Here is a 26,638-nt window from a genome sequence, read left to right on the forward strand (position 1 = left end):
GACTGAGAACCAGCCAAGGCATTAACCTGCTCCTCCCCAGACGAGAGGCAGCAACAGATGGCTGGTGAGGCAGCCAACTGCTCGCTCAGCTTGCCAGAGGACATGTGCTCGTTTGCAGAGAGAACCTAGGGAGGGAGAGAATGAGGAGTGATTGAAGAGCCCAGAGCAGAGGGGCTTCTGTGCGCAGCCTGCAGTTCGCCCTGGCGGCTGTGAGCTGTCCTGCGTCCTGCCCCACCCCTGCCCGCATTCCCATCTAGAGACCTTAATGCGTTGTATCGCAAGTATCTGCTTGCGTGTTTGTCTCACCCGCCACATGGTGAGATTCTCTGGGCAGAAGGTCTTACTTACTAGATTTTGTAACTGTCCCTGTGCCTGGCACACGTAGTAGGTGTTCAGTAAAGTATTGGGGAAGGAAAAAAATCCTTTCCCTCCTCGTTATAATAATGGAGCCGCAAGACAATGTTATTGTGCCAAAGGCCATCCAGACCCAGTGTACTGTGTTGCTCACCTTACCCCCACCTGTTTTGTCCTCTGAGTTTCCAAAGGCCTGGGTTGGGCATTTGAAAGATTTATGAGAAAGGAACCACAGAAATGGCTTGGGACATTCCAACCCTCCTTTAAACATGTCCCGATTCTGGTCCTTTTAATCAGTACATGTTAGTTACTGGACAACAGTATCCATCACCTTGTTATATATATATATATATTTTTAATTCCTTCAGATATGCATTTGATTTGAACCAACTCTTTTTAAATTAAGATTTCAAGCCCATAGCCATGTGGTCAACAGATGGCTACCAGGTACAGAAACATGCGCACGTGTGCGTGCGCACACACACATTTTAAGCTGCAGTTAACAGAAAATTGGAAGTCTTTGCACTGTTCGAACGGAGGAGCTCGGTTTACCATGGCTCTTGTTCTTCTGGCTTCCAGATTGTGTTTGAGGGAGTCATAGGAAAAGGACGTTCAGGAGAAATTGCCATTGATGACATTCGGATAAGCACGGACGTCCCACTGGAGAACTGTATGGGTACGTGAATATCTGTCTCTTCGTAGCTCTTCCAAATAAGACACCAGGGGCAGGGATATACCAGACGATATACAAGCGCGCCCTTTAAAAACCAGTTGCACCCAATGGGTAGAATAGCAGCAGTCTGTGAAGGAGATGAGGTATGAATGTCGTCGTGTCTTAGGCTGCATTCAGGATGGGAGGAGTGTAACATGAGGTGAAGTCTTCTATCTCCTGTTCCCATTCAGAAATAGACATGCATTAAGTATATGGAGACTCAGGGTGCCAAGACCCCATCATCAGACTCCAGCTTTTAGCAAAGAAAATGCTAGAGGATAAGAGCAACTGCCAGTCAGAATTACATGCTGCAAAGGTTTGATGTTTTTAATGGAAGCCTTCACTGGGAAGCGAAAATAGTACATATGTTATATCAGACTGATAACACAATTACCCAAGTTGTTTTAACACATTACCCAAGTTGAATTGAAGGGCAAACTATGGCAGGGGAAGTAAGACTTTAGAGTTTGCTTTGAGGCTAATTCCTTCAGTGCCCAAGATCCCAGAGTTGTAAGATTAAACGTTGCATGCCAGGTGACCAGATGGGAAGGACACCATGACTGTCCCTTTGGACAGAAGTGCTGAGCAGACGCACTGAGAAGATGCACACATTTTACCCAGGTCACCCCAAGGGTATCCTGACCATCTCCCAGGAGAGCCATGCACATTTCCAAAAGCAAGAGGGAATCCTGAGAAGGAACAGGACCTGCTTTTACTCGGCAGAGCGACTGTCATCACTCACCGAGTGCTTTTCTTGGCCCATGCGTCCCGGATGTGTGTGCCTGATGATGTCAGAAGCACCTGGGACCACCCCAGTCCCTTCAGGCAGCTCTCAGGCCCTGGGCATCCAAACGTAATCCAGCCTCTGAGAAAGTCATCAGTGGTAGCTGACTGATTACAATGCTTCAGGGACGCATCGCTCCATAAAGGACTTTGGTTCCAAAGCGACTTTGGGAATCTCTCCCCATCGACCCGGCCCTTGTCATGATGATGTATTAGACACAGTCTACAGCATGAGGAGGACATGGGGACACTTCCCATGGGGTATTACCAAAAAAAAAAAAAAAAAGCAACTTATTGGAAGTCCTCTTCATCACACCCTATACCTGCCCCACTATTTCCTCCTCTTATCTAACTCAGTATTTTTTTCTTTTTTTTTTCTTCCAGAACCCATCTCTGCTTTTGCAGGTGAGAATTTTAAAGGTAAAAAAAAAAAATTTTTTTTTTGCATGTCTTTTTCTACCACCCGTGTGATGTGAATTTGGTGTGGGGAAGAAACCTCCAAACCTGACAAATCCCTCGAGAGAAAACAGACGCCACACCTTCCCGCCACTAGATGGCACCAGCAACACCTGTAGATTCCAGGAAGGAGGATTGAGATCTTCACTGTGTCTTGTTTAATTAAAGTTTAGAAACCTATAATAGAGACAAATAGGTTACAGATAAACCTTTCAGCCTTGCATTGTCCAACGGGGAGCAATGAGGCTGAAAATGGCCTGAGTGGTGAGAAAGGAGAGGCTGTGGAGGAGACTGACCAACAAAAATCAGTAGTAGAATTCCAAGTGAAATGGGGTGGCAATGATTTATTTTCGGCTGAAGATGGTTTCTTTCCAGCCGCAGGGCTCCAAGGCAGCGGTCTCAATGAACCTTCAGGGAGGTACAGCGGCAGGTGGTCTTGTGAGGTCGAAAGTTAGGGAAAAGGCACAAAAGGACTGATGATCCCGAGGAGGAAAAGTTGCGGAATTCTGGAGCTGGTGTCTGGTAAAGGGAACAGGGAGGCGCATTTGCTGAGTTAGAGCATTTGAATACGGGACTGAAGACCAGAACAGGACATTTATTTCGCTAATAAAGAGCAGAGCAGAGAGGAGGGAAGGTGGGCTGCTGGCCTCGGCGCCGAGCGTGGGTGGTGGTGAGGCCTGTGCTGCGCGCAGGGTGCAGCGGGCCTCTCCTGCCCTCCTTGCGCTCCGGGGACTTGTCACTGGTGAACTTGCCACCCAGTTTTCCAGTGCCCCGTGCTGAGAAGCCACCCTCAGGGCTCCCGCCCTGCTGGCCTGGGTGATGGAGCACAGTCCCGCCACTGCACCTCACCTGCCGGCTGGGGTTTTCCATATGAACAGTTGCGAGGCCTGGTGCGCCCTACTTGTGCTGGCGGGCCTTCACCCCGGGTGACAGCATTCCAGAGATAAGGGAAGTCACTTTTATATCTGAGGTCTAGACTCGTTATCTTCGCTCTCGTGAATCTGTCCAGCTCCCGGCTAGAAAGAGATGAATTCCCGGTTTGCCACCTAGATGCGCTTTTGACTCCAAATCATCCGGCCTGATTTTCCACCCGTCACCCTCTAAGACCATAGCAGGGGGATGAAAGTGGCAGAAAGAGAGAATGGCAGACCAGCATAGAGTACAGTTTCTTCCCCTCCCACCCTTCCTGGCCTCCCGAACGCCATCCCCGCTCCCCACTGCACATTTTCCAGTATGAAGCGTATTCGTGCGCATGTGTTGGTGCTCTTCGGGTGTGAGATTTATGTTAATGCGGATCCAAGTATGGGGAGGGAAGCTGAGATCCCAACTGAGTCGCTTGGATCACAGTTGAATTCAACTTCTTGGAATTCCAGGACCCAAGGTAATGTCTCTGGTGGGCAAGTCAAATCTGCTGATTAAGACTCAAAGCCCCCCGGGAAGGCCGGCCAAAGGCTTACACAACAGCGGCCACAGACACAGTTGTGTGTGAGCACGCGTGTCTGAGTCCATGACTGACAAGCACAGGGGCCAAGTGCTTTGCTTCTGTAAGAGAACAAACAAACCAGGGCACATGCGCTCTCCTTGATGCTGTGTCTGCCGTGAGGCTTCACAGTCCAGTCATGTTCTCTTGTAAAAAAACACATAAATAAAATATCATCAGAGCCGCAGTGCTCATTTAGCCAAAACAAACACAGGGCTTAGTGACTTGAAGGTAAGCATCTCCCGCGCGCTCCCGATGGGCTGATCGGGGGGTGAAGCAGAAGCAGCGCACGGCTGGCCCGGCTGGGCCCCGGCTGTTGTCTCTGCAGATGAGGAGCAGTTTGGAAGAAGGAGACCAAGTCATGAGGGGCAGAGACTTGGCCAAGGAACATAGAGGCCAGGGCAGGATTGGAATTGAAAAATGGACCATTTCGATCACATTGGCAAGTTTTACGTGGAACTCGGGGAGTTGGTAGGCAGATGACCTCAGGGCCCGTCTTCTCTTGGCCGGAGGCCCCTGTGACCTCAGCGTGTGATTCTGTGTTTTGACTCAAGCAAAGCCTTCCGCTGGGGAGAGGAAAGACGATGACCATTCGCTCTGTCGCCCCTAGGGCCTGGCATAGGGTTCCTCTCCTGGTCGGGGCAGCCGCAGCCTTGGTGGGGGGTGGGGGGTCCGGGGTGAAATCAGCCTTTTCACTCCCAAAGGGAAACAAAGAGACATCAGGTTTGGGCAGGCAGGATGTGGAAAGTCGATGGTGTAACACTAATGACAATAGGCGGTTACATTGTTAGTACTTTTTTTTTTTTTTTGAATACAGGTTGTTTTTCTTTTCTATTATAAATTAACCATGAGACAAAAGCAATCTCATTCTTTAGGAGAGATCAGTGTGTACTAGGTAAATCTTTAAGGAAATGCAATAAAAGTGGCCTCTGGGCTGGGTCTTATGAGGTATCCTTGATCTTTTATATTTGAAAGTGTCTTTTCATTCTCTGTCTCTTACGCATTTCTTGCCATGAAACATTTTCTTTTGATTCCAATCACCTTGTGTTTTCTGCTTAGCGTGTATACTTTGATTGTAAACCAGGGGGTGAGTCCCTAATGAAGAGAAACAAGCCATAGAGAAAAAGAGAATGTGCAGAGAAAGAGAGAGAATGAATAAGCTGCATTGTCATGTGATTTGTAAGAAGATGCTTGTTGTTGTTGTTATGAGTCACATTTTAAACAATGTGGCCTGGGTGTGCATTTTTTTCTTCCATTCTTTTTTTTTTTTTAGCAGCCGCTATAAACATAGTGCCAGTCATGTATCTTTTTCTAGAATTTGAGCTTTAACAAATGAAAAAGTATATAAAGGAAAAGAAAAAGAACCAAAAAGTGGTATAATTAAGATGATGGATTATTTCCTCTTAACCAATACTGTCTTTTTTCAATAAAAGAAAAAAGAAAAAGAAAGAAGCCAGTAAAAATATGGAAAGCCCATGATCAGAGCTCTGTACTTGTTGTCCAGGTGGTTATTTTTAGCAGCTCACAGTAGAAGCAAGAGGTTTTGTTCACATTAGGGGCTGGGGACTTTAAACGATGCAGGAGCAGAGAGACTAGGTCTGGTTCCCTCCCCATTAGAGACCCATGGAAATTGCTAGCACTGGTGCACTCAGGGAGGGTGGTTGTTACGGTAAAGGGTTCAGAGCCGCTGTGTCTACCACTGATGGATGCTAGAAGGAACATCAGCGTCTCTCGCAATGGCTGTGAGCTTGGGTGCTAAGCGTCGGACCAGTTCTGAGAGCCAGAGGCCCATCTCTGGGTTTCACTCTCCACAGTCCTGTTCCATTTTCATCCAGGTAAAAAGGAGAAACTGAACATCTCAGTCAGTCTCCTGGGCATAGAGAGGAGCAGTCTTACGAGAGACCCACTCTGGGGAAGCGACAGAGCTGGCCGGGGTTTGCCTCGGGTTTTAAGTTCTGTTTATTGGGTGCCAACTGGTCCATCTCTGCCAATTCCCATTGCCACCTCCCCTCTTTGATCCCCACCCTCATTCCCCACGGGCTGCCTCCCAGAGCTGTTCCAGTGCAGTGCCCCTCCATCCCAGGGGGACCTGGGGTTGACCTCGAGTTCCTTCTCTGCTGGGCTTCCCCACTCCTCCTTCCCAGGAGCACTTCCAAGAGGGGGTGCAGGATGAAAGGCAGAGAAGTATTCCTAAACTCTGCCAGAGTTCCAGATAGGCAGCTGTGGTGTGTGGCTCCTTCTCCTTCTCCATAGCCCCCCTCCCCTTCCGTCTCCAGCTGCCAGATTGAGGCTAGGTGTTGCTGAGCAAGGAAGCATGGAGATCAGATGTGTGTAAACCGTGGAACTGCTTGGCTGCCATTGCTTGCCTAAGGGGACACTGAGGCATTCTTTGTGAGGTTTGCTTGTGCAAGCTGCCTCTCCTGTCACAGAGGGGCCTGACGCGCCCCCTCCCTGCAAGCTTGCCATTCATCTAAACAGCTGCCAGCATCAGTTTTCTCTAAGGGGAGAAGAAAAATTTTTTCACCGACTTTTCCTCTGTCCAAGAGGAGAGGGCTGCTGAAGAGCAGTGTCCGAAACTCCAGCCGGCCCCAGATCCGAATTTAGAGGCATCTGGGATAGATGTGGGACACCAGTGCCGGGTCTGCAGGCCTCGGGGGACCCTTCCAGGGAGCTCCGTGCACTGCCTGTAAGGCAAAGCCAAGAGTCATTTCTCAGGGAGATCTTGTACTTGTACATTCCTCTTCCAAACAGATCTGTAGGCGTGACCACATTCTTCTACTATCTTCTGTAAACTCTTCTAGAGGAGGCAACCCTTTTTTCGTTGTTGTTCGTTTAATCTCACAAATTAAACAAGCCTTTTATCTGAAATGCTCCTTCAGCAGCACCTCATTTTCAACCTGTACAGAGAAGACTCTGAGATAGGCCAGGCCTCTACAGTTATTTGCAGTGAGCCTTTTTTTTTTTTTCCTCTCTTTTTTTTTGGTGTCCTTCAAAACATTTCTTTTGAAGACTAGGGTGACTCCTCCAGGTCCAGGGGACATTTTATAAACTCAGCTGTGGGAGATGCTTTCTCTTTACAGTGGGAACTTGACTGAGACAGTCCTCGGACAGGTTTGGGCAGAAAGGGAGAGGACCACTTCTGTGCCATCCCAGCTTGGTTAGAACAGGGGTCTGCATAATTCTTCTATAGAAGGACAAGAAGGTCAATGCGTTGGGCTTTATGAGACCCTGCAGCACCAAAGTAGCCATAAGCAACAGGTAATAAGGGTCGCTGTGTTCCAGAATGGACATAAAAGAGGCTGTGGGCTAGAGCGGTTAGCTGACCCCTGGGTTCCAGCACCGGCCGCGGATTCCGTGCACGTGCTTCTGGCCCTGACACTGCGTTATCTCCAGGGTTTTACTGCGTACTGCTCTGCCCTCTTCCTCAATTTTCCTCCGGAGAAATTCACTTATCCTCTGAGATTCTCAAGTCTCCCATCTGAGGGTCCCAACGCATAAATAAGGTGATGCAGACCCAAGAAGCAGCACACAGGAAATGACCACTCACCGTAGCTGTTGCACTGGCCACATTTCCCGATGGCTCGTTCATTCAATAACCCAGTAGGCCTGGGAGGAGCACTGCCTACTGTCTCGTTTTTTTCCCCTAGTCCCCTCCTGTACATTTACTGTTTGTCACAATTCAGATTCTTTGCTTTCGCATTGCCCCTTTCTCCAGGGGGCTCAGAACTTTTACAGATGGAAGCCTGCTCAACCTTGCAAATACACTTGGAGTTATTGACTATTCAAATATCTGTTTCTCATTATCTCACACAATGAGAAAACTTTGTGGAGAATTAGAGGATGGTAATTAATGAAGAAAATAGTTCAAGAGTTGAAAGCATGGTCCAATGGAGGGAAAAAAAAAAGAGGGATGTGAGTAAGTGATAAAAGTTAATACAGTCAAAAGGAACGTTCGGGTCAGCACACTGCCAGCTCTGGACAAGGCTTAAGGCTTACCCACGCTCTTTCTCCCATGTTGGGGAGGCTCCTTTGTTGCAAAGCAATGGCCCAGTCACCCCATATGGGGACAAGCGAGGCCAAAAAAGAGCCACTCACCAACCTGGGCACCTGGGGCTGGCGACATCTGTCTGAAGGTGGCACCTTTTTTGCAACTTCACCTAGAGGCGCAGTAGGAGTCAGCCAAATCACTAGCACTTTCCAAGGATAACTGTTACATGAAGTACCAGTGGGTCATTAATGTTTTCGAGGGAATCTGGATGTTGTTTCCAATACGTTCCCCCATACTTACATCCATCCATCTGTCTGACATTTGTTGGATTGCTGCTATTGTCTGGGATGGTGCTTTGGAAGGGCGTTTAACCACTACCGATCTGTCAACTTTCCTTCCTCCATCTAGCAAAGCAGGGCCTTAGTATACAGCCCTTGAAGGCTACTGCAAAGCCAGGTTCCAAACCAGTAATCCACCTGCCTGTGAGAGTTGAGTCTCTTTAGCCCTGAAGAGTGTTCTGAGAAACTCTGGCCCCAACTCTGGGTCACCCAAAATTGCCTGTGGGGCATGAGGGGAGAACTGTTAAATGGATCCTCTCTTTTCTAACTCCCTTAACATTGAAAACACAAACTCAACATAGCATGTTTTCTCATTTCTCAAAACAAATGTCCAAGGAGAAGGTCTAAGGAGCTAATGCGCAGTCCATCACCATCCATAACATGGCTTTTGTCCCAAAAATCTTCTTCGTGTTGATAATGCAGGGGGAGGAGAGCGTTGGTAGGAAAGGGGAGGCGGGTCTTACACCTCACGTGGAGTGTGTCTTCCAGAGCAGAGCAGAACTCTGAGACCAGAGGTCTAGCTCGGACTCTGAATGTGTAATCCACGTATTGTGGTTTCCCATTCCTCCAGGGGGCCTCCTAGATCCTCCCCATTGTGCCCCAATATTGTCTCTATCACATGAAACACTTTAGGAATAGCATTAAGGCCCAGCCCTGGCACTCTGAGCCTTGGTGAGGAGGGTGGGGTGTATTTTATGTCAAAAACCAACATTTTGACTGAAGGAAAGCAAGCCTTTGAACCTGAGACTGTATGGTTTGGAGGGAACGTGGGCAGTTGTGACTGTTTTCTGCTTGGCAAAAATGTGTGCTCCTACCTTTGTGGTCTGCTCGGGTGCTTCAGGTGGGAGGGTTAACCCTGTGGACGTATCACTTTCCTTTCTTCTCATTAGAGCAGGGCTCTCACTGTGGCACCAAGTCGAAATGAGAGGCAAACCCAAGGATGCCCTTTGGGGAGAGGTGGTTGGCACTGGGGAACTTCGGCCCATCCCCACACACTTTGCTGTTTCTCGTGCATTCTTCTGAGCCCACATGAAAATCCAACAGCAGGATGGTTGCCAGGCAGCAGATACTCTTGGTGACCTGAATAATGAGTTGACACCGGTTCACTGTGGCTCACAAGCTGGCCATTTCAAGGAGCCGTTTTCGGCGCCTTGCTTTCTCTTTCTGTTTCTATGCATAATTTTCAATATGGTCACAAAGATTGACAGAGTGAGGGGGGAGAGGAAGGGGGAGGAGGAGGGAGAGAAAGAGGGAGATAAAGAGCTTTCTCAGCTACAGTAATGAAATTATTAAAAGATAGAAATGATTTGGAAATAAAGAAAAATAGAGTAGGTGGTAATGAAGAAGACAAGGTAGAAAGGAGATAGCGGGGCTGTAGATGTGGCTGCCAGTGTGTCTGCGGTGTGACACATCCTTGTCAAAGCTCTTCCAAGGCCGCGGCACCCCTGAGGGCCAAGAGGCACCTACAGACCCCACACGTTAGTGGAAAGGGATCCGTCAAACTGGGGGAGCCAGTGATTGAAGGCTGGGAGGGTGGGCAGGCTCTAAAAGATATTCCAAGAAAAAATGCTACCATTTTTCTACCACTTCTGAGAAGACACCAGAAGGTCTGATCCACCCCTCAGCTATTCCCTGGTGTTCAGGCTGAGGGGTTGGCCAACACTGACCCACAAGTAGAGGAGTCTTCACCTCAGGAAGTCTTTTAGTCACTGCTCCAGGTCTCCTGGGGGAGGCATGAAAATATAAACGCCCCCTGGCTGCATCTTGAGCAGCGATGCACCCACAGGGTGGGACCAGTGATGGGTGAAGAAGGCAGCGGCCCCTCCCAGCCGTGGCCCCCCCTGAGGAGATCCCAGGGATAGAGAGGAGGCATCTTTCTGGCCACCACCAGTTGATGTAAGCAGCTAGGGATGTAAGCTTTCACAGGTTAAGCATACATCATTTTTCAGAAGTAAAGATCATGTCTGGTTTTGGCAAGCTCCAAAGCTCCTAGTCCCATTCTGGGCCAGATTCTCATCTGATGTAAATCTTTGGGAGAATCAAGTCGTAGCACTGTTTTGCATCAAGTGGGACTCTAGCCAGTCTTTCCCCAGAGTTACCCTGGGCTTAAATCTGCTATATCATCTCCATGGCAACCAGAGGCCGGCCAGTGAATGTGGTTTGCCTTCGAAATCCTCTGCTAGCTTCTCTTCCCTCCTCTGTCTTTTCCGTGATTAAGAATGATCTCCCTCCCTTGGCTCTCGCTTACTCTCTCTCTTACATCCCCACTATCATTTGTGCCCACGTTTTTTTGTTGTTGTTGCAACGTCTTTCCAATCAGGTTCTGAAGACCCTCTGTCCAATTAAAAAAAAAAATGAAGATGCGTTAGTCATGGCTTGACAGTGATAACTGACCTGTTTAGACAAGGCCAGGCTGATGTCTATGGGCACGGGGGCCTTGGCAAGCCAAAGTGGAACTCACCTTCGCGTCTAGCCAGCCTCATGAACACATTGTTTAAGAGAATGCTGGCCAGCCCGACCAAGGATTCCCGCCCATTCGGAGAATCAGCCTCGCGGAACCCCGGAACTCACTTCAGCATCACTTCCTTGTGTGCATTCGTGTGCGCGTGTGTGTGTGTGTGTGTGTGTGTGCGCGTGTGTGGACGGTGACGCTTCTGGCTGTTTGAGAGTGACTGTGTTTTTAGCAGACGTAGAGAGCCTCGAAACCCTGCAGCTCTTGGCCCAACCCCATACTCACCTACCCACTTGCTGCGTCACCGCGCGTCCACTTAACCTCTCAGCATCTGTGAAATGGGTCCGACGGCCCCCATCCCATGAGGTTGTGAGTAGGAAATAACAGTCCTTTAAAAGTGCTTGGCACGAGGAGATGACCCGGTACCATCTTACCCCCCTGTCCCCTGCCCCCTCCACTCCAAAGCATGTATGTGTTTCTTTTTTTTTTTTTTTTTTTAATTAATTTTGGGATCCGTCTGCATGCTCTGAGCCTAGCAACACTCTTCTGTGTCTCTCCACCAGGGGGCACCCTGCCACCAGGGACCGAGCCCACAGTGGACACGGTGCCCGTGCAGCCCATCCCAGCCTACTGGTATTACGTAATGGCCGCCGGGGGCGCCGTGCTGGTGCTGGTCTCCGTCGCGCTGGCCCTGGTGCTCCACTACCACCGGTTCCGCTATGCGGCCAAGAAGACCGATCACTCCATCACCTACAAAACCTCCCACTACACCAACGGGGCCCCTGTGGCGGTGGAGCCCACCCTAACCATTAAGCTAGAGCAAGACCGCGGCTCGCACTGCTGAGGGCCGAAGCCAAGGACGGCACCCAAAACAAACGAGAAAGACTGCAAACACGTTGCCTCGATTTTGCACTTTTTTCTCCTCGCCTAGTCTCTGTGTGAACTCTCAGACGCCTCTCTCTCTCCCTCTCTGTGTGTGTGTGTGTGTGTGTCTCTCCCCCTCGGGGCCCGAACCCTGTGTGCTTTGCTTCATCCTGACCATAGTCCTTGGGTTCTTTCTTTTTTCTTTCTTTCTTTTCTTTTCTTTTCTTTTCTTTTCTTTTCTTTTCTTTTCTTTTCTTTTCTTTCTTTCCTTCTTTTTCTTTTCTTTTTTTTCCCCTTTCCTTTGTGGATTCCCAACCCACCACCCCTCCACTCTAATGCTGCATCTTGGACTATGAGAAGAGATCCACCCCTCAGCACTCCACAACTGAAGGCTCAGCTGGTTTCCTTGCAGAGACTGGTTCCCCGTTTCTCCCCCGGCCTTACCCCGTGCCTCCCCCCCGGTGGGCAGTCTGCCAGGAGACTGGAGAGGAAACCTGGCTCTGTGTGTTTGTACATAATATACACTTGCGTGTGAATAGCTCTATGTTGTGTGTGGTGGTGGGGTGGGGGGAGTGTGAGAAAGAGAGCCTGGTTCATTGTGGGGGGGAGTGTGTGGGTGTGTTCAGAGAGGACCCCCCCCTTTAATTCTTGTGTTATTTCCCCGGGGGGGGGGGGTCCATTTTACAAGAAAATAATATACTGTACTAGTTTTGTTTACTCGGAGAAGAGATTGAAGCTTTTTGTTGCCTTATCTAGCTCTGGCTGGGTTTCTGTTGGCTACCGTTGTCATCTCCAGGTCCCTAAGAAACTAGAGGCCACGTGAAATGAAATGTGGCCCCTCCCGTCCCTGTCCCGTTCCCAACCCATCTGGCCCAAGAGGAAAGTTCCCCCAACGCACTCAGACGTGACCCCTTGTCACGTCTCCTGGAGTCTTTGAAGCAGCAAGATAGCAGCCATTGGGTGCGTGCAGAACCATCTCGACTTCCAGCCCTGAAGCAAATCTGTCTCATGTTGCCTTATAAAAGAGAAGCTCATAATGAATGTTTAGCTTTGATCAGTGAAGTCCAATCTTGGAGTAAGTCATAGAGAATAACAAATCTGAGACTGGCGTAGCAGAAGCAGTAGCCTGTTTTAAGTTGGGAGCAGGAGGTGAAGGAGAGGAGGGAGGAGAAGGAAGGACTGAGAAGTGGGGTCTTTTACAAGTCTCCTCCCTCGGGGGGGCGGGGTTTATTGTGCCCGACTTGGGATGGAATGGAGTAAGAAGGTTAAAAATCACATTCTTTGGTATTATATTGATCATTGTATTCGCATTTGTAAAATGTGGGGGAAAGGGGATCGTTTGCTTTCCTTTCGTGGTGTTAACGTGTGCCTGAATCTATAGCCGCTAAAACATAAGACTGTCCACCTGACTTAATTTAAATATTATGAGATTATAAACAAAAAGTAGTCATTTTTTTTTTTTTTTTGTAACGTGTCAGTGTGCTACCCCTTAAAGCGTTCGTAGCATCTGGCAAATACACCCTCGTAGGCTGGCCTGGCATTTCCAGATGTTGCGGCATCGGAGAGGATATAATGAAAATAAATCTGTTGCTGCCCATGTGTCTTCTCTAAGCAACGCACGGAGAGGGGTGTTGGAGATAAACTGCCTAATGATACTGTAGAGAGGATAGATTCAATAATGGAGTCGATTTCATTGATAGGAAATGCGTATTTTTAATGAGAGGCTCAGTGAACCATGGCTCAGCCTTGGGGGGTGTTGATTTCTCACCTTCCTGCTAGGAACCCACTGGGGAGGCATAAGATTCTCTCCAAAGATGGTTGCCTGGGCTGAAAGCCTCCAGGTACCTTCTGAGAACAAAATATTATTATTATTATTTTTTTTTTTTTGGCTGCTTGGGAGAGAGAGACTTTTAGCATTCTTTCAGAATTGTACTCGCAGGTCCCTCCAGCACACACTCACTTTCGCATCTGGTTTGTTTCATCCTTCTGAAAGAAAGGTGCTCTCCCACTCTTATTCTATTTCAAAGAGCTACTCTGTCTCAACCACAGCAGCCCTGCCAAGAAGAGAAAAGATGAAAGGCTAGAGCATGAGCCACCTTGAGATTTCAAGTGTCCTACCCCAGCTGAAGATGGAAAAAGCAGCCAGGAGAGGGAGGAGGGCCAAGAGCCCAGCATCCCGTGTGATGAATTCCATGCCAGTCACTAAGGGCTTTTTATCTCAGGTGTCCACATCCAGTTGTGCGCTTGGGGCCAGCCGTTGCCTCAAAAATGATTGACATCCCTGTAGGCGCCCCATGGAGGCATGGTGTCAGGAAATTACACCTGGAAAATCCAGCCAGTGTAGCAAACTGTCTGAGTTACTATATACCCTTGAGGATTTCCCTTCTTTAAAAGAAGATGACAACAACTTTGTGCATTTGCTGTGTCTTTATCTGATGCCCCATGTGGCATCATCTTTATGTACATGCCATAGTTGAGAATATGAGGCTGCTCAAATCTTTGTGAATCCCACGATGCAGTTCAGCTGGGGATGTCACATTTCTCTCTCTCTCTCTCTCTCTCTCTCTCGCCCAGCAACTTTCATAGTATTATCCAGGTACTATGCTCAAAGGGCAACTCTTCCATAAAGTCATGCTTTGCAGCTTTAGAAAGCAAAATTCTGTATTTCATAGAGGGGGGAAGGATCACTCTCTTCTAAGAAAAATAGACTGGACAGGTGAATGCATGCATGCATGTGTTTAGAGTTGCTTCTCAGAAGACAAAGAGGTGATAGCAACTATTAAAATATAAACGAATGAATGAATGAATTGAAGGTCTAGCTGGGACTGGTAACATTTTTGCCTTAGTAGGGGTTTCGTATCAACAGCTCCAGGAGGGAAACCCTTATCTCTGGGGTTAAAAAAAAAAAAAATCCCTTCCTTGCTATTATGCTCACAATTGCTATTCCCCTAATTGCTGGTGAAGGCAGAAAAAGGAAAAAAAAAAAATCATAGCATCGCCATTGACGAAACAGGACACTGAAAATAAAGTGAAGTGAAATTGACTTTTCCCTTATCCCACATTTTTGGGACTAAAGCCAGAATAGGACAGGAAATCCAGTGATATTTCTGACATTGATACCCTATCTTTAAAAAGACCCTGTCTTTAAAATGAAACTAGCAGGCAAGCAAACTCCTAAATAATCGAAAATTACCAAAGAACAACAAAACGAGAAAACTTAAAGATTTTTACTTCCTATTCTTATTCCCTCTTCCTATAACTGTGACATCTCTTGCATTGCTCAGTTGCCTGTGTGTCAAAATAACTTGTGGACATTGGAAACTATTTGAAAATGTATTGTGTGGAATGTAATAAAATGATGATATTTTTATACAAACATCTGGGCTTTTTTTTCCCTTTTGCCTATGAGAACAAAGTTGAAATGTAGGCTTTGAACAAACTGATGTTTCCCAAAGTTTGCATATCGCCTTCTGAGCTACAGGGCATTGCTGTGGGAGGTAGGTGGGTTTTCTCCTTGCAACTAAATGCCAGCTTTTTCTTCTTTTATTTTTTATTACTGCTTGTTAGGAGTTTTATCCAATTTGTGCAGCTGAGCCAACTTTTATGATTGGTGTGGGATTTTGCAAAAGTTGCTAAGTGCTAAATTGCTCAGTGTGATTCTACAAAATTTCTCTTGATGGCAAATCCCTGGCGATTGGACTCGACTTTCAAGGGACCCCAGGGGGAATGGGACCAGTGGAACTGAATCATGTACTCGGCCCTATGGAGACAGATAGCTTCCTTTGGAGAAGAAGCGGCGACATCATACCCCTCGCCTACCAAATTATTTCTTCCATGGGGACATTGATCTCTAGTTTATGAGCACTTTCCCAGACAAAATGGGGACTTATGGCATGTTCAAGGCTCCAAAATATTCCAGACTTCATTTTGGAGCAAATAATGAAGATAATTATATGATGACTATGAACCTGCAACTATCAGGCTGGAACAGTTTGTAAAAGGAACTTTCTGTAAAAACTTTGAGAGGGGCTTGGGGAAACTTACTCGAAAAGCCTGATTGTGTTGACATGTATTTTTGTTTGGTTCTCCTTTTTGGGAAGTTAATGATTCGTTATATAAAATATTTCTATCGGTGGAGGATTGGGGGGGGAAATACAGGAAACACCACCTGCCAGCTGTTTAATGCTTCTAAATAGTGGTCAAGAAGTGATGGAAGGATTTTCCGCCACACCCCCATTTGTTGGGTGTTTTAGGCATTCCATCAACCCGTGAGCCTTTCTGGGGGTTACAAGAACCATCTCTATAGGTCCTAAGGAAGGGGACGTCTCCAGGTACCCTATTTCCACCAGAGTCCTGCCTTTTCCCCTCTAAAGCTAGATCCAGGAGGAAGACCTTTTTACATCCGTAAACGTGTCCAAGTGGTGCTGAAAGGAAGCAGGCTTTTGGTTTTCAGATCTTACAGGAAGCTCTGTTAGTACAGATGGCGCGGTATATATGTCGCTGTCTGCCCTCTGCAGGAGAAGAGAGTAGAATGCCCATGATTAGAGCATTGTTTGTTAGTCTAATGACAAGCCTAATTACCCATTTTGTCTAAATAACCTTTGGCTTTCCTCAAAGCCATTTGTTCCCTTTAGTAAAGGATAAACTGAAAGCATCTCAAATGTATTTATTTCAGGCAAAGACCCAGGCTCAGTCAACATTTTCCTGAGCTGGCCTGGGATCCACATTTGCCAGACCAAATTAAACTGGCCATCACTTATGCTTCGTTAGCATTACCATTTTTGGAACCACCTTTGAGCATTTCATCGTTGCTCTTCCTGCTTTGGTTCTGGTCCCAAGGCATTTTCTAGAAGTATTCTCTCTTCCCCAAAAGGGCAAAAGACTGTTAGGACTCTAATCTTAGGCGTCCAACACAGCACTGTTATCAGTGTGGTATTTCAGAGGGAGCCCAAGCATAAATGTTACAGAAATTGTGTTTCCATGGATCATAAATACCAGATGTCGAGGCCCAGTATGTCTTTTTTGGCTCCTACCTGGCCCTTTATGATGGTTTAAATGTGTGTTCTCGCCGTTGAAGCAAGATACCACCCTCCCAGCCCAGATAACCCAAGCCCGGCCAATCTGCTGTGGCGCTGCGTTCGTTTTCATCACCCCTCTTCCCTGACTTTGCAGTTGTTTTGCACAAACATTGTGGCCTTTCTGTAATCTTTGATGAAAAGAGCTTCGTTTTTAAGTTTTGATTTGTCTGCGTTGTGGGCTACACATCTGAGCCAAACTGCAGATCTGTAGGTACAGCTTGTTTTCTCTCTTTAATTGTGCACATCTCTGGGGCTCTCACAGCTGTAATTTGCCTTTCATCCACTTCAATGATGGCCCAAAGAAAACACAAAACAAATCCAGCCAGAGAAAAAGGAGGGGAGAGGGGAACACCAGCTGATGGTCTTACAATCGGCAGGGAAAAGAATCGCCTTACATAAATAAATTAAAAGCTAGGACTAGTGTAGGATTTAATTAAGCCTGACATAGATCAGTTGCCCTAGAGTATGTCTAGAGGTTAGATACAATCAGGGACCTGCACCCTTAGAAGGCGTCGGGCCACATGCCTCAGCCAGAGTATGCTTGCACCAACTATGCGGTGGAGTTCTGACTGGCCCCAGACCCTGCAGATAGAGGATTTGGAAGACTGCCAAAGAACAAAACCCCCGTTAGCATAGTATGGCACAAGGGACAGTCCAGGTGCTTCCGGGCAACCAGCAGAAACCAATCTTGCCTCCAGCCCAGCGAGCAAAGATCCAGAATCACTCCACCCTCTTCTGGGCAAAGTAATTGTTCTTAGGCTTTGCTGTCCCTGACTTCCAAGAGCCCAAAAAAGCTAAAGACCCGCAGGCATCAGACCAAGAAATAAGAAAGGCTGTTTGAAAAATCAGCCATGGACATTCTGGTGGCAGACTGAGGGGTTGAGTAGGGAAACATCTTGTATTAGAGGCTTAATGACCTGAGTGGTTACTGACCCTGAAAGAAGTTTTTGGGGAAATTTTAGGATAATAACTGGTTGGGTTTCTCCCCCCCAACCCTTTTTTCAAACTTACAAGGTATACACAACTACATCCTGGAAATGGGCAAATAACACAGAGGAAGCAGAAGTCCATTTCATTGCTAACAAGTCCCACTCTCTTCCCCAAAGAGAGTAATCATGAGAAACGGTGTGAGGTATCTGTTTCCAGGCCTTGTTTTATACCATTGCAAACAAGGATGTTTGTGTCCAGTCGTGTGGCTTGTATTGATTGCCGCTCGGTTTTGTTCTGCGTGAATGGCATCACGCCTTTCCTCCTTTGTTGGACAGCCTCCTGTTTTTCCTTTAACAAAATCTTGACGATACTTCGTACACACTGCCAGACTTAGCCCACCCTTTTTCACTCCTGTATAGCATTCCATATTGTGTGGATATCCCCAAGTTTATTAACTGCTCCCCTACTGGTGGCATTCAGGTGGGCATTCAGGTTGTGCCTAGTTCATTATTTTCCCTATTATAAACAATACCGTGAGGAACAGCTCCGAAGTTGCCTCCATGTGCACGTTTCTCTCCAGGAGAATTCCTGGGTCCAGTGGGGTGCCTGTTTTCATTTTAAGAGGTGCTGCAAATGGCTGAGGCTTACCTTCCACAGTGAACCTGTCCCCCCTTGAGAGGTGGTGGATATCTAGGGATATCCTGGTTTCTCTCCCCTGCCCCATCTGCACAAGCCATTTAATCCCTGTGCCTATCTCTCTTTCCTAAAGTGGGTGGAGTACTTGCAAGAGAAGACTTTAGATAGTTTTAACAGAAGGGAATTTTAATTGTGGGGACTTTTTTTTTTTTTTTTTTTTCAAACTGTCAATTTGTGGAGAACGTGGGCCTGGCTGTAAGCGGTAGCTCACTGGAGCTGTGGCCGCTGTGGCCCAGGAGTTAATTCCATCCCTGGGTTCAGTAGGCACAGCCCTGTTCTCCATGATTAATGAGTTCCACTTGGTTTCTTCAAAGAGTGACTATGCTGTGCCTTGCTCTTATTTATTTATGTTTCCTACTAAAAAATTCATGTAAAAAACATCCTTTAAGGTCAGTGCACAGTATTGTGCTGCAGACTAAAATATTCCAGCAGCCACAAGTAGGCCCACATGCCAAAAGAAAGTCTCCAATCCTCGGAGCTTTATGACCAAAGCCCCCACACTGGCCTTGAGCAGACACAGGCTTTCTGGGCCAAAAGGTGTCATCCAGCTTTCTTCTGAGGGGGTTCAGGGCTAATGTGACCCAAGGAAAGTCACCAGGAGGTGAGGTTGTTGTCTAGTGGGAGGTTTATATACATAGGCCAAGCTGCTATCCCCACGTGGCTCCAGCAAGGAGTGGCAAGTGGAAGAGAAGCCAAGAGATCTGTTTGTTCAAAACACCATTTCTTCCAAGAGTGTTACCCTGGTGTCTACTATGCACTAAGACAAAGGGTTTTAATAATAGGACTTTGAGTATAATGGACAGTGTCCACTGCCATATATGGGCTTTATGGGCATATTTCTCCAACCTGCCAAAAATCCAGGACTTCTGCCTCTTGGACATGGGGTTCACATAGGTAACTCGGGGTGAGTGGCTCAGGAAAGAAAGCAGCATGAGCATAAGGTATGAATGAGCTAGTGATATGTTACTGCAAACACACGCACACACACACAAGCCTTGTTTTGTCTTCTAATTGTGCAAAATTGAACTCTTTAAAGATCGTTAACTACCATACCCCTAAGCAAGGGCTCCGATCCAGAGCGGGAATGATAGTGTACCGTGTCTTGGCTTTCAGCAATAGCACTTTCTTTGTCAGGCAGCAGGACTCATTAACACGATGCCTGGACTAGAGTTCTCTACTTGCTAGAGAGCAGCAGCCAGCTCCAGTAATGATGGGAGTGCAGAGAAAGCTTTGAGCCAAAGGTGGCCTTGACCAAAGTCCTATGCTCAGCCAGCCTGCTGGTTATTGAGGCTGCATTTTAGCAGAATGTTAAAGAATCATTTTGTCCCTTTGTGTTTCCTAACTACCACCAACGGGCTGGGAGAAGGGGTATGAGGACCCCAGGGCCCCAGGTGGACTTCCTCATAGGTCTTCTTAAGTAGTTCAACAGCTGGCCTGAAGGTGGGGAGATAAGAACTAGGACCTAGACAGGGGCTGACATGGATTGTAAAAGCAGCCGCTCAGGGTCCTCACCAGCCTTGGCCAACTGTAGACCAAGGGTGTAAGCTCAATAATAGCCTTCACGGGAAGTCCAGGCCCACAACCCTGCCATCGCCGTCTGGCTTTGCGACTCCATAGGACCGCCATCCCCTCTTTCCCCAAGCAGGCCCTGTCTCCACCCCTCTGTCTTTGTGCCGGTATTGTTCATCTCCAACTTCCAGCCTCCCTTTTATGCATCATCCCCTTCTCCTGGTGGCCCCTTCTCTCCTCTGTCATTCTCACACCTTCACCAAACCCCTTTCCAGAAAAGTGTGGAGCAAATTCCCTCAAAAGCTCAATTGGTTACTTTCCTCCGAGTAGTTGCATTCTTACTGGACACCAAATTGTTCTCTTCAGTGATAATTACAGTCCTTGGTCACCAGCAGGCTTCTGGGGGAAATCACCTCTTGAATGGCTAGAGAGAGGTACCTTTTTGGAACTCCTAACATCTTCCCACAGAGTCGTTCATTCTTGTGTTCTGAAGAAGAGCCCAGCTTTCAAGTATAGCAGAGTCCCTTGGTGAGATACATAGGTTGTGTGTGTGTGTGTTTTTTTTTCAAGGACTTACAAAAGATGAGAGCTTTAAGAAGACATCTTTTGTCATATTGGGAGTGGTTGCAGTTTCATTTTCTTTGACTCCGTCCTTTCACCCAGGTCATAGGAAACTACTCCACCTCAGTCCTGTTCCCAGTGTGCACACTCACTGAGTCAGGATTGGAGGAGAGAAGTGTCAAAGCCTGCTGGCAGAGCTCTCTGAAATGTAAAAATATAAGACTTTTATCTCAGGAGAAGATAAGAATGGGGAGGGACACTTCTTCCCTGAAATTTCCTGGTTTCCTCACCTTCCTACTCTAAGAAGGTGGCCAACAAAAGAAGAGCCTATTTCTTGGTGACATATCCACTTATAGACATGAAGACTAGCTCTGACTTTTCCAAGACTGAGGGTAGAGGAGAGATCCAAGAATTTTCCTCCATCACCGCTGCTGGGTTTTTCCAGCCTGCACAATTGTGAATCCTGTCTTTACAGCTAAATATTTCTCTGGCTGCATTTTTCTTATTTTCACGCCATTGTTGGGGCTCAGTGGAGCCATTCTGGCCTCAGCTGCTCATCCGCCTCCACACTTGAAAATATTATTAGGTCATTTCACAGCCTCCTCGTTTGTAGTTGGTATTTCCAGGCCCTTATAGTATTTTCTCCTGGTTATTCAACTAAAAATAATTTTTTGGCTAAATTCAAGTTCAGACTCCAGATATCTCAAACCAAGGCCCCTGTGTTTTCCAGCTTGAAACCATTTGAAAACTCCAAAAAAATATTTTTCCATGACTTTGCATGTATTTGGCTATCAGCCCAAGAGATAAAAACCCATGATAAAGGATCTTCTGGTGGTGTTTCTAAACTGAAGCCAAACCCAGCAAGGGATAAATGGCTCTCAAGTACCCTGACTCTCTAATGGAGGAGCTTTGGCAAAGTTTTCATCAACATCTGAACTCTTGGCTCCTTGTAGCAACTGGGGATGAACAAACTGAATTAGGGAAATTAAGTGTGATGGGGCGGGGGGATCTTCAGCCAATACTAAATGTTCAACTGAATTAAACACTTTGAAAGGCCAAGAAGTATCTCCTAGTCCTTCATTATTTCTCATTTATTTCAGTCTCGGTGTTATATCTCCTGCAGGGATCAAAACAAAATGGCTGAGAGAATTTTCTGAAGACTATTCCCATCTGAACAGGCCAGTGATTTAGCTGCCTCAGGGGTTTCAGGAACTTGGAATCAAATTCAGCAAGGGTTCTAAGTAGCCAAGAGCTTATCCCACATAAATCACAGCCCCAAACAAGGTGTCGAAAATGTGGCTTACTCACTTCACCGCCGATTTGTTCAATGACTAACTGCATTTTTCTCCCCTCCTTCCTCAATTTCCTCCTCTTTAAAGTAGAAGCGATGACACTTGTACCTGTGAAAATGAATGACTTTGACCATCTCCTGTGCGTAAGAGACCCTTCAATCCTTGCTTTAAAGACCGGTTGCAGTTTGGTGGGTTAAGTGGCCATGTTAGGTTGGTTTTATCAGGCTGGCATCAGGTGAGGCAGAGGCTTAAAACTTGGGGCACAGTACACCCCCATACTTCCTTGATCGCAGGTTAGCAGGGCTAGTATCTAAGGAAATGAGCAAGTATCGAAAACAGAGAACCTCATGGCTTCCCTTTACCTGTTCTTTTTGTGGTCTTCTCTTTCCATATACACCTTAAGATGGCTGCCTTCAGGGAGCAACGCCCGGGACACAAGTAGTGTGGGGTGCAGGCTGGGGCAATGAGTAATATGGGGCCCTTTTCTGTGGAAGTCACCTTGTCTACTTCAACCAGCAGCCACCTGAGAGAGCCCTCATTGGAAAGGCCCTCTGACTTTCCTCATTTTCTTCCTATAAGACATAAGACTACTAGAGCAGGGAAGAAGGCTGGTGGTTACTTTACAGAGGAGCAAACTGAGGCTCAGGAGGCCTCACCCAGGCTCCCACACCTGGGGTGGATAGCCAAACTCAGCAAGAAATAGGCAGCCTATCCCCAATGCAGTGCTGCTCCATAGCCCATGCTGCTTCCCTTCAGATACAGAGCAGAGCTGACACTCTGGCTGGCGAACTTGTCATCAGCATCAACCAGGCCTCTTAATCCACTGCTCAGAATTGGCATGGAAGGGACTCTCCATAGAAAACCAGCGTATGTTGGTAGCCTGAAATGATCTGTGTTCAAGTGACCCAGGAATGGGCTGTCCTAAATAATTTATCTAAAAGTAACCAGTGGTCTGAGGCAGGCCTCTCACTCTCTGAGCAATCTTGTGAAGTTCCTTTTAAGATGCAGAAAGTAAACAGAACAATGTCAGTGCCAATACACTCGCAGGAGACCACAGCATAGCAGAAGTGCTGAAAGTGAAGGTGGAAAGTTTTCTATGAGTAACTGCAGAAAAGCAGCCTCACCCCAAAGAGCCTTAATTTAAGAGGGAAAAAAAATGGAAGAAAGTGAGGATGAGAGGAAGATAGATAATGGGCTCGTGTGCACCTGTGCTTGTGTGTGCATGCACACACACACACACACACAAGACAGGGACAAGAGACTGAGGGGCAAAGACTGAGAGAGAGCTTTCGTATTTGAGACTTAAATCATGCTCGGTGGGGAATTTCCTGGCTGCAGGTTGGAGTATTGGGGGTGTTTCCCCTGCATAGCATGTGTGGTCTGAACAGGCAATGTTCCAAACCCCACAGGGAAAACACATCTCCTTAGAGTAGGTTCGGTTTGTGACTGGGTATGGCCGTTAACCTTTCGTGCCATAGTGTTGCAATTTACTGACACTTGAAAATCTGTGACTCTTCTAGGGTGGAGGGAGTTCCTGGAACAGTGAGTGAATGTTTTAATAACTAGCCCCTACAGGCCTCTTGCCCTGAAAAACCAGGACTATAGGACATGAGTAGAACCTTAAATCACTCTTCACTGTGTACCTAACCCACTGCTTGATGATACTAAAGGAAGGGACTCCTGGGGAAATGGGACTTTGTAGCCTAAGGCTTCTACGATGATATGAAAACAACCAGATTTTGTTGAATTGAGTTGTTTGTTTTTTAAGCAGTGGCTACTCTGCTCACTAGATTACTTAAACTATTAGACTCCTTTCCAGTCCTGCATGAGTTCACTTCCTCTCGAGGTGCTGGTTCACACCCCTCCACCAGAGGGGAGGAGCAGACAGCTGACTCTCACGTAGGGAAATCCAGGTGGAAGATTTGTAGCCAGCCGTGGCAATCTCTTTGAATTCCTTAATAGATCAAAGTGAATTCAAGCCAAAACCAAGGGATCAGTATATGAGTACAAAGGCTCAGGTGCCATGTTTGAAACCATTCCTATGGATCAGATAAAGGAGCTAGAACTCCACCCCCCATCTCAAAGCTGCCTCAGTTCCAAAGCATCCTCTTCCCCACTCTCATGTTTTCCTTCCTGGCAGTGGCCCAGCCTCATGTGCCCCATCCCTACCCTGGACATCAGTAGCACTTGGAGTCCCTTCTATAATACCCCACTTTCTTTTCTGCTGTTTTGGCTTGGACTAGTCTTTGCTTCCTAACCATGCTGAAGGGCCTTGACTGTAGACACCTGGTCCCATACATCTCCATTTTTCATAGTCCTCAGTACAGTTCCCGGGCACCTTGGGAATCCCCTTTATAAGTGATGATTGGTTGATTGGTTGGTGAATGAAGATTGCCCTTGGAAGAATGAGGTAAAGCAGCCTTCCCCCTCTGAGCAATGGCTGTCACAGAAACCATGAGCCTCAAATTTCAGATCATATTTTCACATTCATGAGCAGTCCTCATGAGTTCCCATCCAAGTGGTGAGCCAGCAATGCAGGCAAACAGCCAGAGAGTGTATATCCAGTCAACCAGGATCCATCCCTACTGTTAGGGTAGGTAGTCATGATATGGTGGTAATTGCAGTGTCCTGCCTCCACCCGGAGAACTTGCAGGCAGACCTGGGTGGGGGTGGCAGTGGGAGGTCTACTCTGGCCGTAACATAGTACAGAGTGTCAGAATTCAGGATTTGGAGTCAAACTGGCCTGAAATTGAGTTCACACAGGATCCCAGAGGAAATAGGGTCATGGGAGCACAAAGGTTGAAAGTGGAAGTCATGTGGGTGGTAAGATCCATTCCTGATCTGTATTATCCTATAGGTGTGGCCCATTCCACTCTCCTTCATCCATCTCCCACTCAGAGACACACCCACCCACTGACCCAGAGTCCTGGAAGTTCCTCTCCAAGTTTGTCCTTGACAAAGAAGAAAAATTCAGTTCAATTCCAAGTCCCCGGTCCCTCCATGCTTTTGCTAGAACTTCTGCTATCAGGAAGGTGCTGCCTCCACTGTGTCTGGAGCTCATCATTTCTCCCTCCTCTCCACTCTTGCCTTTTCTTTCTAGAATGACAGGGACCTGGTGGGAGAACCACACTCCTTCCTGCCAACGTCCTGAGGAAACACTCTTGAGGTTTACCTATTGAGCTTAACAGGAAAGGAAAGTGGCCCGTGAAGGGCAAAGGGGCTTTTAAAAAAGAAAGCTTTTAATCAAACACAGGTATCAATAATATTAGCAAGGGGACCAGAGAAAATTGCTATCAAAGTAAATTGCTTTTTGTACAAATGTTCCCTTTATTTGGATTTTCCCCCGTGTGCCATTCTTTCTTTGAGGCTTGGTGAACAGATGCGCTTTTGAAAGTGTTGATTAACTTATCCTTTTGTCGACCCCTTCCCACTCACCTAAACTCCTGGGAGCAGTGATTACACAAAAAGCCAAGTCAAGCCTCTAAAGTGTTCTTCTTCACCTCAAGTAGCCTTTGGTTCTCCAGGTGCGGAAATCTCGGCCACATCTGGCCAATCAATGTCGGAGAACCTTAGAAATGGACCAGTTCTTGTGAGGTCATCTCATCTAGTCCTCTATCTCCAGAGACTAGAGGGTGTGGTCTCCTGGGGCAAAATGTTCTAATACTGATTACCATCCTTTTACCCTTTTTCTTTCAAGATCAATGCCACATCCACCCCCTTTCCAGCCGTGATCAATAGTGTCCTAAGAGTTCTTCCCTGAGGGTGTGAGATGGAGCAAAATGGCATTCTAGCCTCCAAGAATCTGTCACATCCTTGGCAGAGACCAAATCCCTAAAAGCAAGAAGAGGATTTGGCCCAAAAGTCACTGGCAAGAGCCCCACGGTTTTTGTGCTAGGCTGATAGACATATTCTTTTCCAGTGTTCTGCATCTCTTAACCATGAAGGTCTTAAGATATATGAGCATCACACCAAAACGATTAGTTGTTGGAAATGTGATGGTTTTCTTCTGTTTTTTTTTTTGTTGTTGTTGTTGTTGTTTCATAAGGTTAAAAAAAAAAATCTCCAGGTTTCCTTTCAAAAGCTCAGTTTGATCCCTATGACAGACACCACCTGCCTCTTTTTGATTCATATTCACATCTTCATTCCAAGGAAACAGCCTGTGCCATAGGGGCCTGGAGAATAATGCAGGGGGTGGGCATTGAGGTGGGGAAGCTGGTGTGACCTGCAGGTGCCAGTTGCTGTGCTATAAACATGCCAGACACAGGCTGGATTTACGGCGAATCAGTGCCACATGGCGTTGATCCTTTCAAGTGGGGTGTTGGCAAGTTGTTTTGTTGTATCCCTTCTAGCGACCAGGGGGATAAGAATGTGCTTTAGCACTTGGCCAGGAATGAGGAAGACTTCTATCTAACATGATTAAAACCACAGCCTCTAGGAAAGGACTGAATTTTGTGTGTGGCAGTGATAGATCAGTCCTCAGTTCAGGTCATGGTCAAGTAGATCTTCTCTGAGAAGTGCTGATAAGGGAAAAGTTCAGCCAGTCCGAAGTTCTTTTTTTTTTTTTTTTTTTTCCTCTTGTTTGAGAGTGTTAGCTCTTTGGGATTTGGGTTTGGCTTAAGCCTGGATTTTCAGTTATCAATTTATAGTGCTGACCTCAAGGTTGTTCACCTGACTTGGGGTTCAATAAAATTCCTAAAGGGCCCATACATTCACTGGCGCCACCTTGAGCTGACAGCCAGGGCAGGCATAATTAATTTGTGAGAAAGAAAGAAATGATGAATCAGTACATATTTGATTCTCTTTTTTGATGTTTTACCATTTTAGTCAGGAAGTTTTCATTGGCTCTGATTTCTGTAAGATGGACAGCATCGTGAATAGGAAGACTGTCTTTCCCACCTCCCCCAAAAAATTATCATAAAAAAAAGAAAAGATAGACAGTGATAATGCTGGAGAAAATTCACAGTAAATTAACTTAGCGCCATTCAAGCCTGGGCTAGTCAGATTGGATGCCCATGTTTGACCTATTCTAAGCCGTAAAGAAAGCCAATAGGAAAAAAAGGCTGAGAAGGAAAGATGAGAGATATTAGCACAGATACGTGGAGGTAGACAGGTTATTATGACATTCTTTCCAGTTCTACATTAAAA

At 46.8% G+C, this 26,638-nt stretch overlaps 1 protein-coding gene and 1 long non-coding RNA gene across 8 annotated transcripts in view; one reads left to right on the forward strand and one right to left on the reverse strand.

Moving 5' to 3' along the window:
- Positions 1 to 26,638, forward strand: part of NRP2 (neuropilin 2) — a 115,155-nt gene that overhangs the window by 82,606 nt on the left and 5,911 nt on the right. Inside the window, exons 14-16 of one of the 4 annotated variants that reach the window (XM_038585499.1) lie at positions 934 to 1,030; positions 2,234 to 2,269; positions 11,127 to 14,803. In XM_038585499.1, coding sequence (XP_038441427.1) covers positions 934 to 1,030; positions 2,234 to 2,269; positions 11,127 to 11,407 — 414 coding nt within the window. In that variant the 3' untranslated portion in view covers positions 11,408 to 14,803. Of the gene's footprint in view, positions 1 to 933; positions 1,031 to 2,233; positions 2,270 to 11,126; positions 14,804 to 26,638 lie in introns of those variants that run through there. The other 3 variants (XM_038585500.1, XM_038585497.1, XM_038585498.1) reach the window with 3 other exon arrangements.
- Positions 372 to 10,949, reverse strand: LOC111094421. 4 transcript variants are annotated; one of them, XR_005385268.1, is made up of 7 exons: positions 10,573 to 10,652; positions 8,927 to 9,191; positions 3,155 to 3,321; positions 2,602 to 2,824; positions 2,354 to 2,482; positions 1,809 to 1,931; positions 391 to 1,243 (listed from the first exon to the last, which is right to left on the reverse strand). It is a non-coding gene; the product is annotated as an uncharacterized LOC111094421 (long non-coding RNA). The 4 variants fall into 4 exon arrangements; XR_005385266.1 differs by having other exon boundaries at positions 372 to 1,243; positions 1,809 to 2,482; positions 8,927 to 10,445; XR_005385267.1 differs by having other exon boundaries at positions 383 to 1,243; positions 1,809 to 2,482; positions 10,506 to 10,949.

Source organism: Canis lupus, chromosome 37 (assembly GCF_011100685.1).
Source record: "Canis lupus familiaris isolate Mischka breed German Shepherd chromosome 37, alternate assembly UU_Cfam_GSD_1.0, whole genome shotgun sequence".
NCBI lineage: Eukaryota > Metazoa > Chordata > Mammalia > Carnivora > Canidae > Canis > Canis lupus.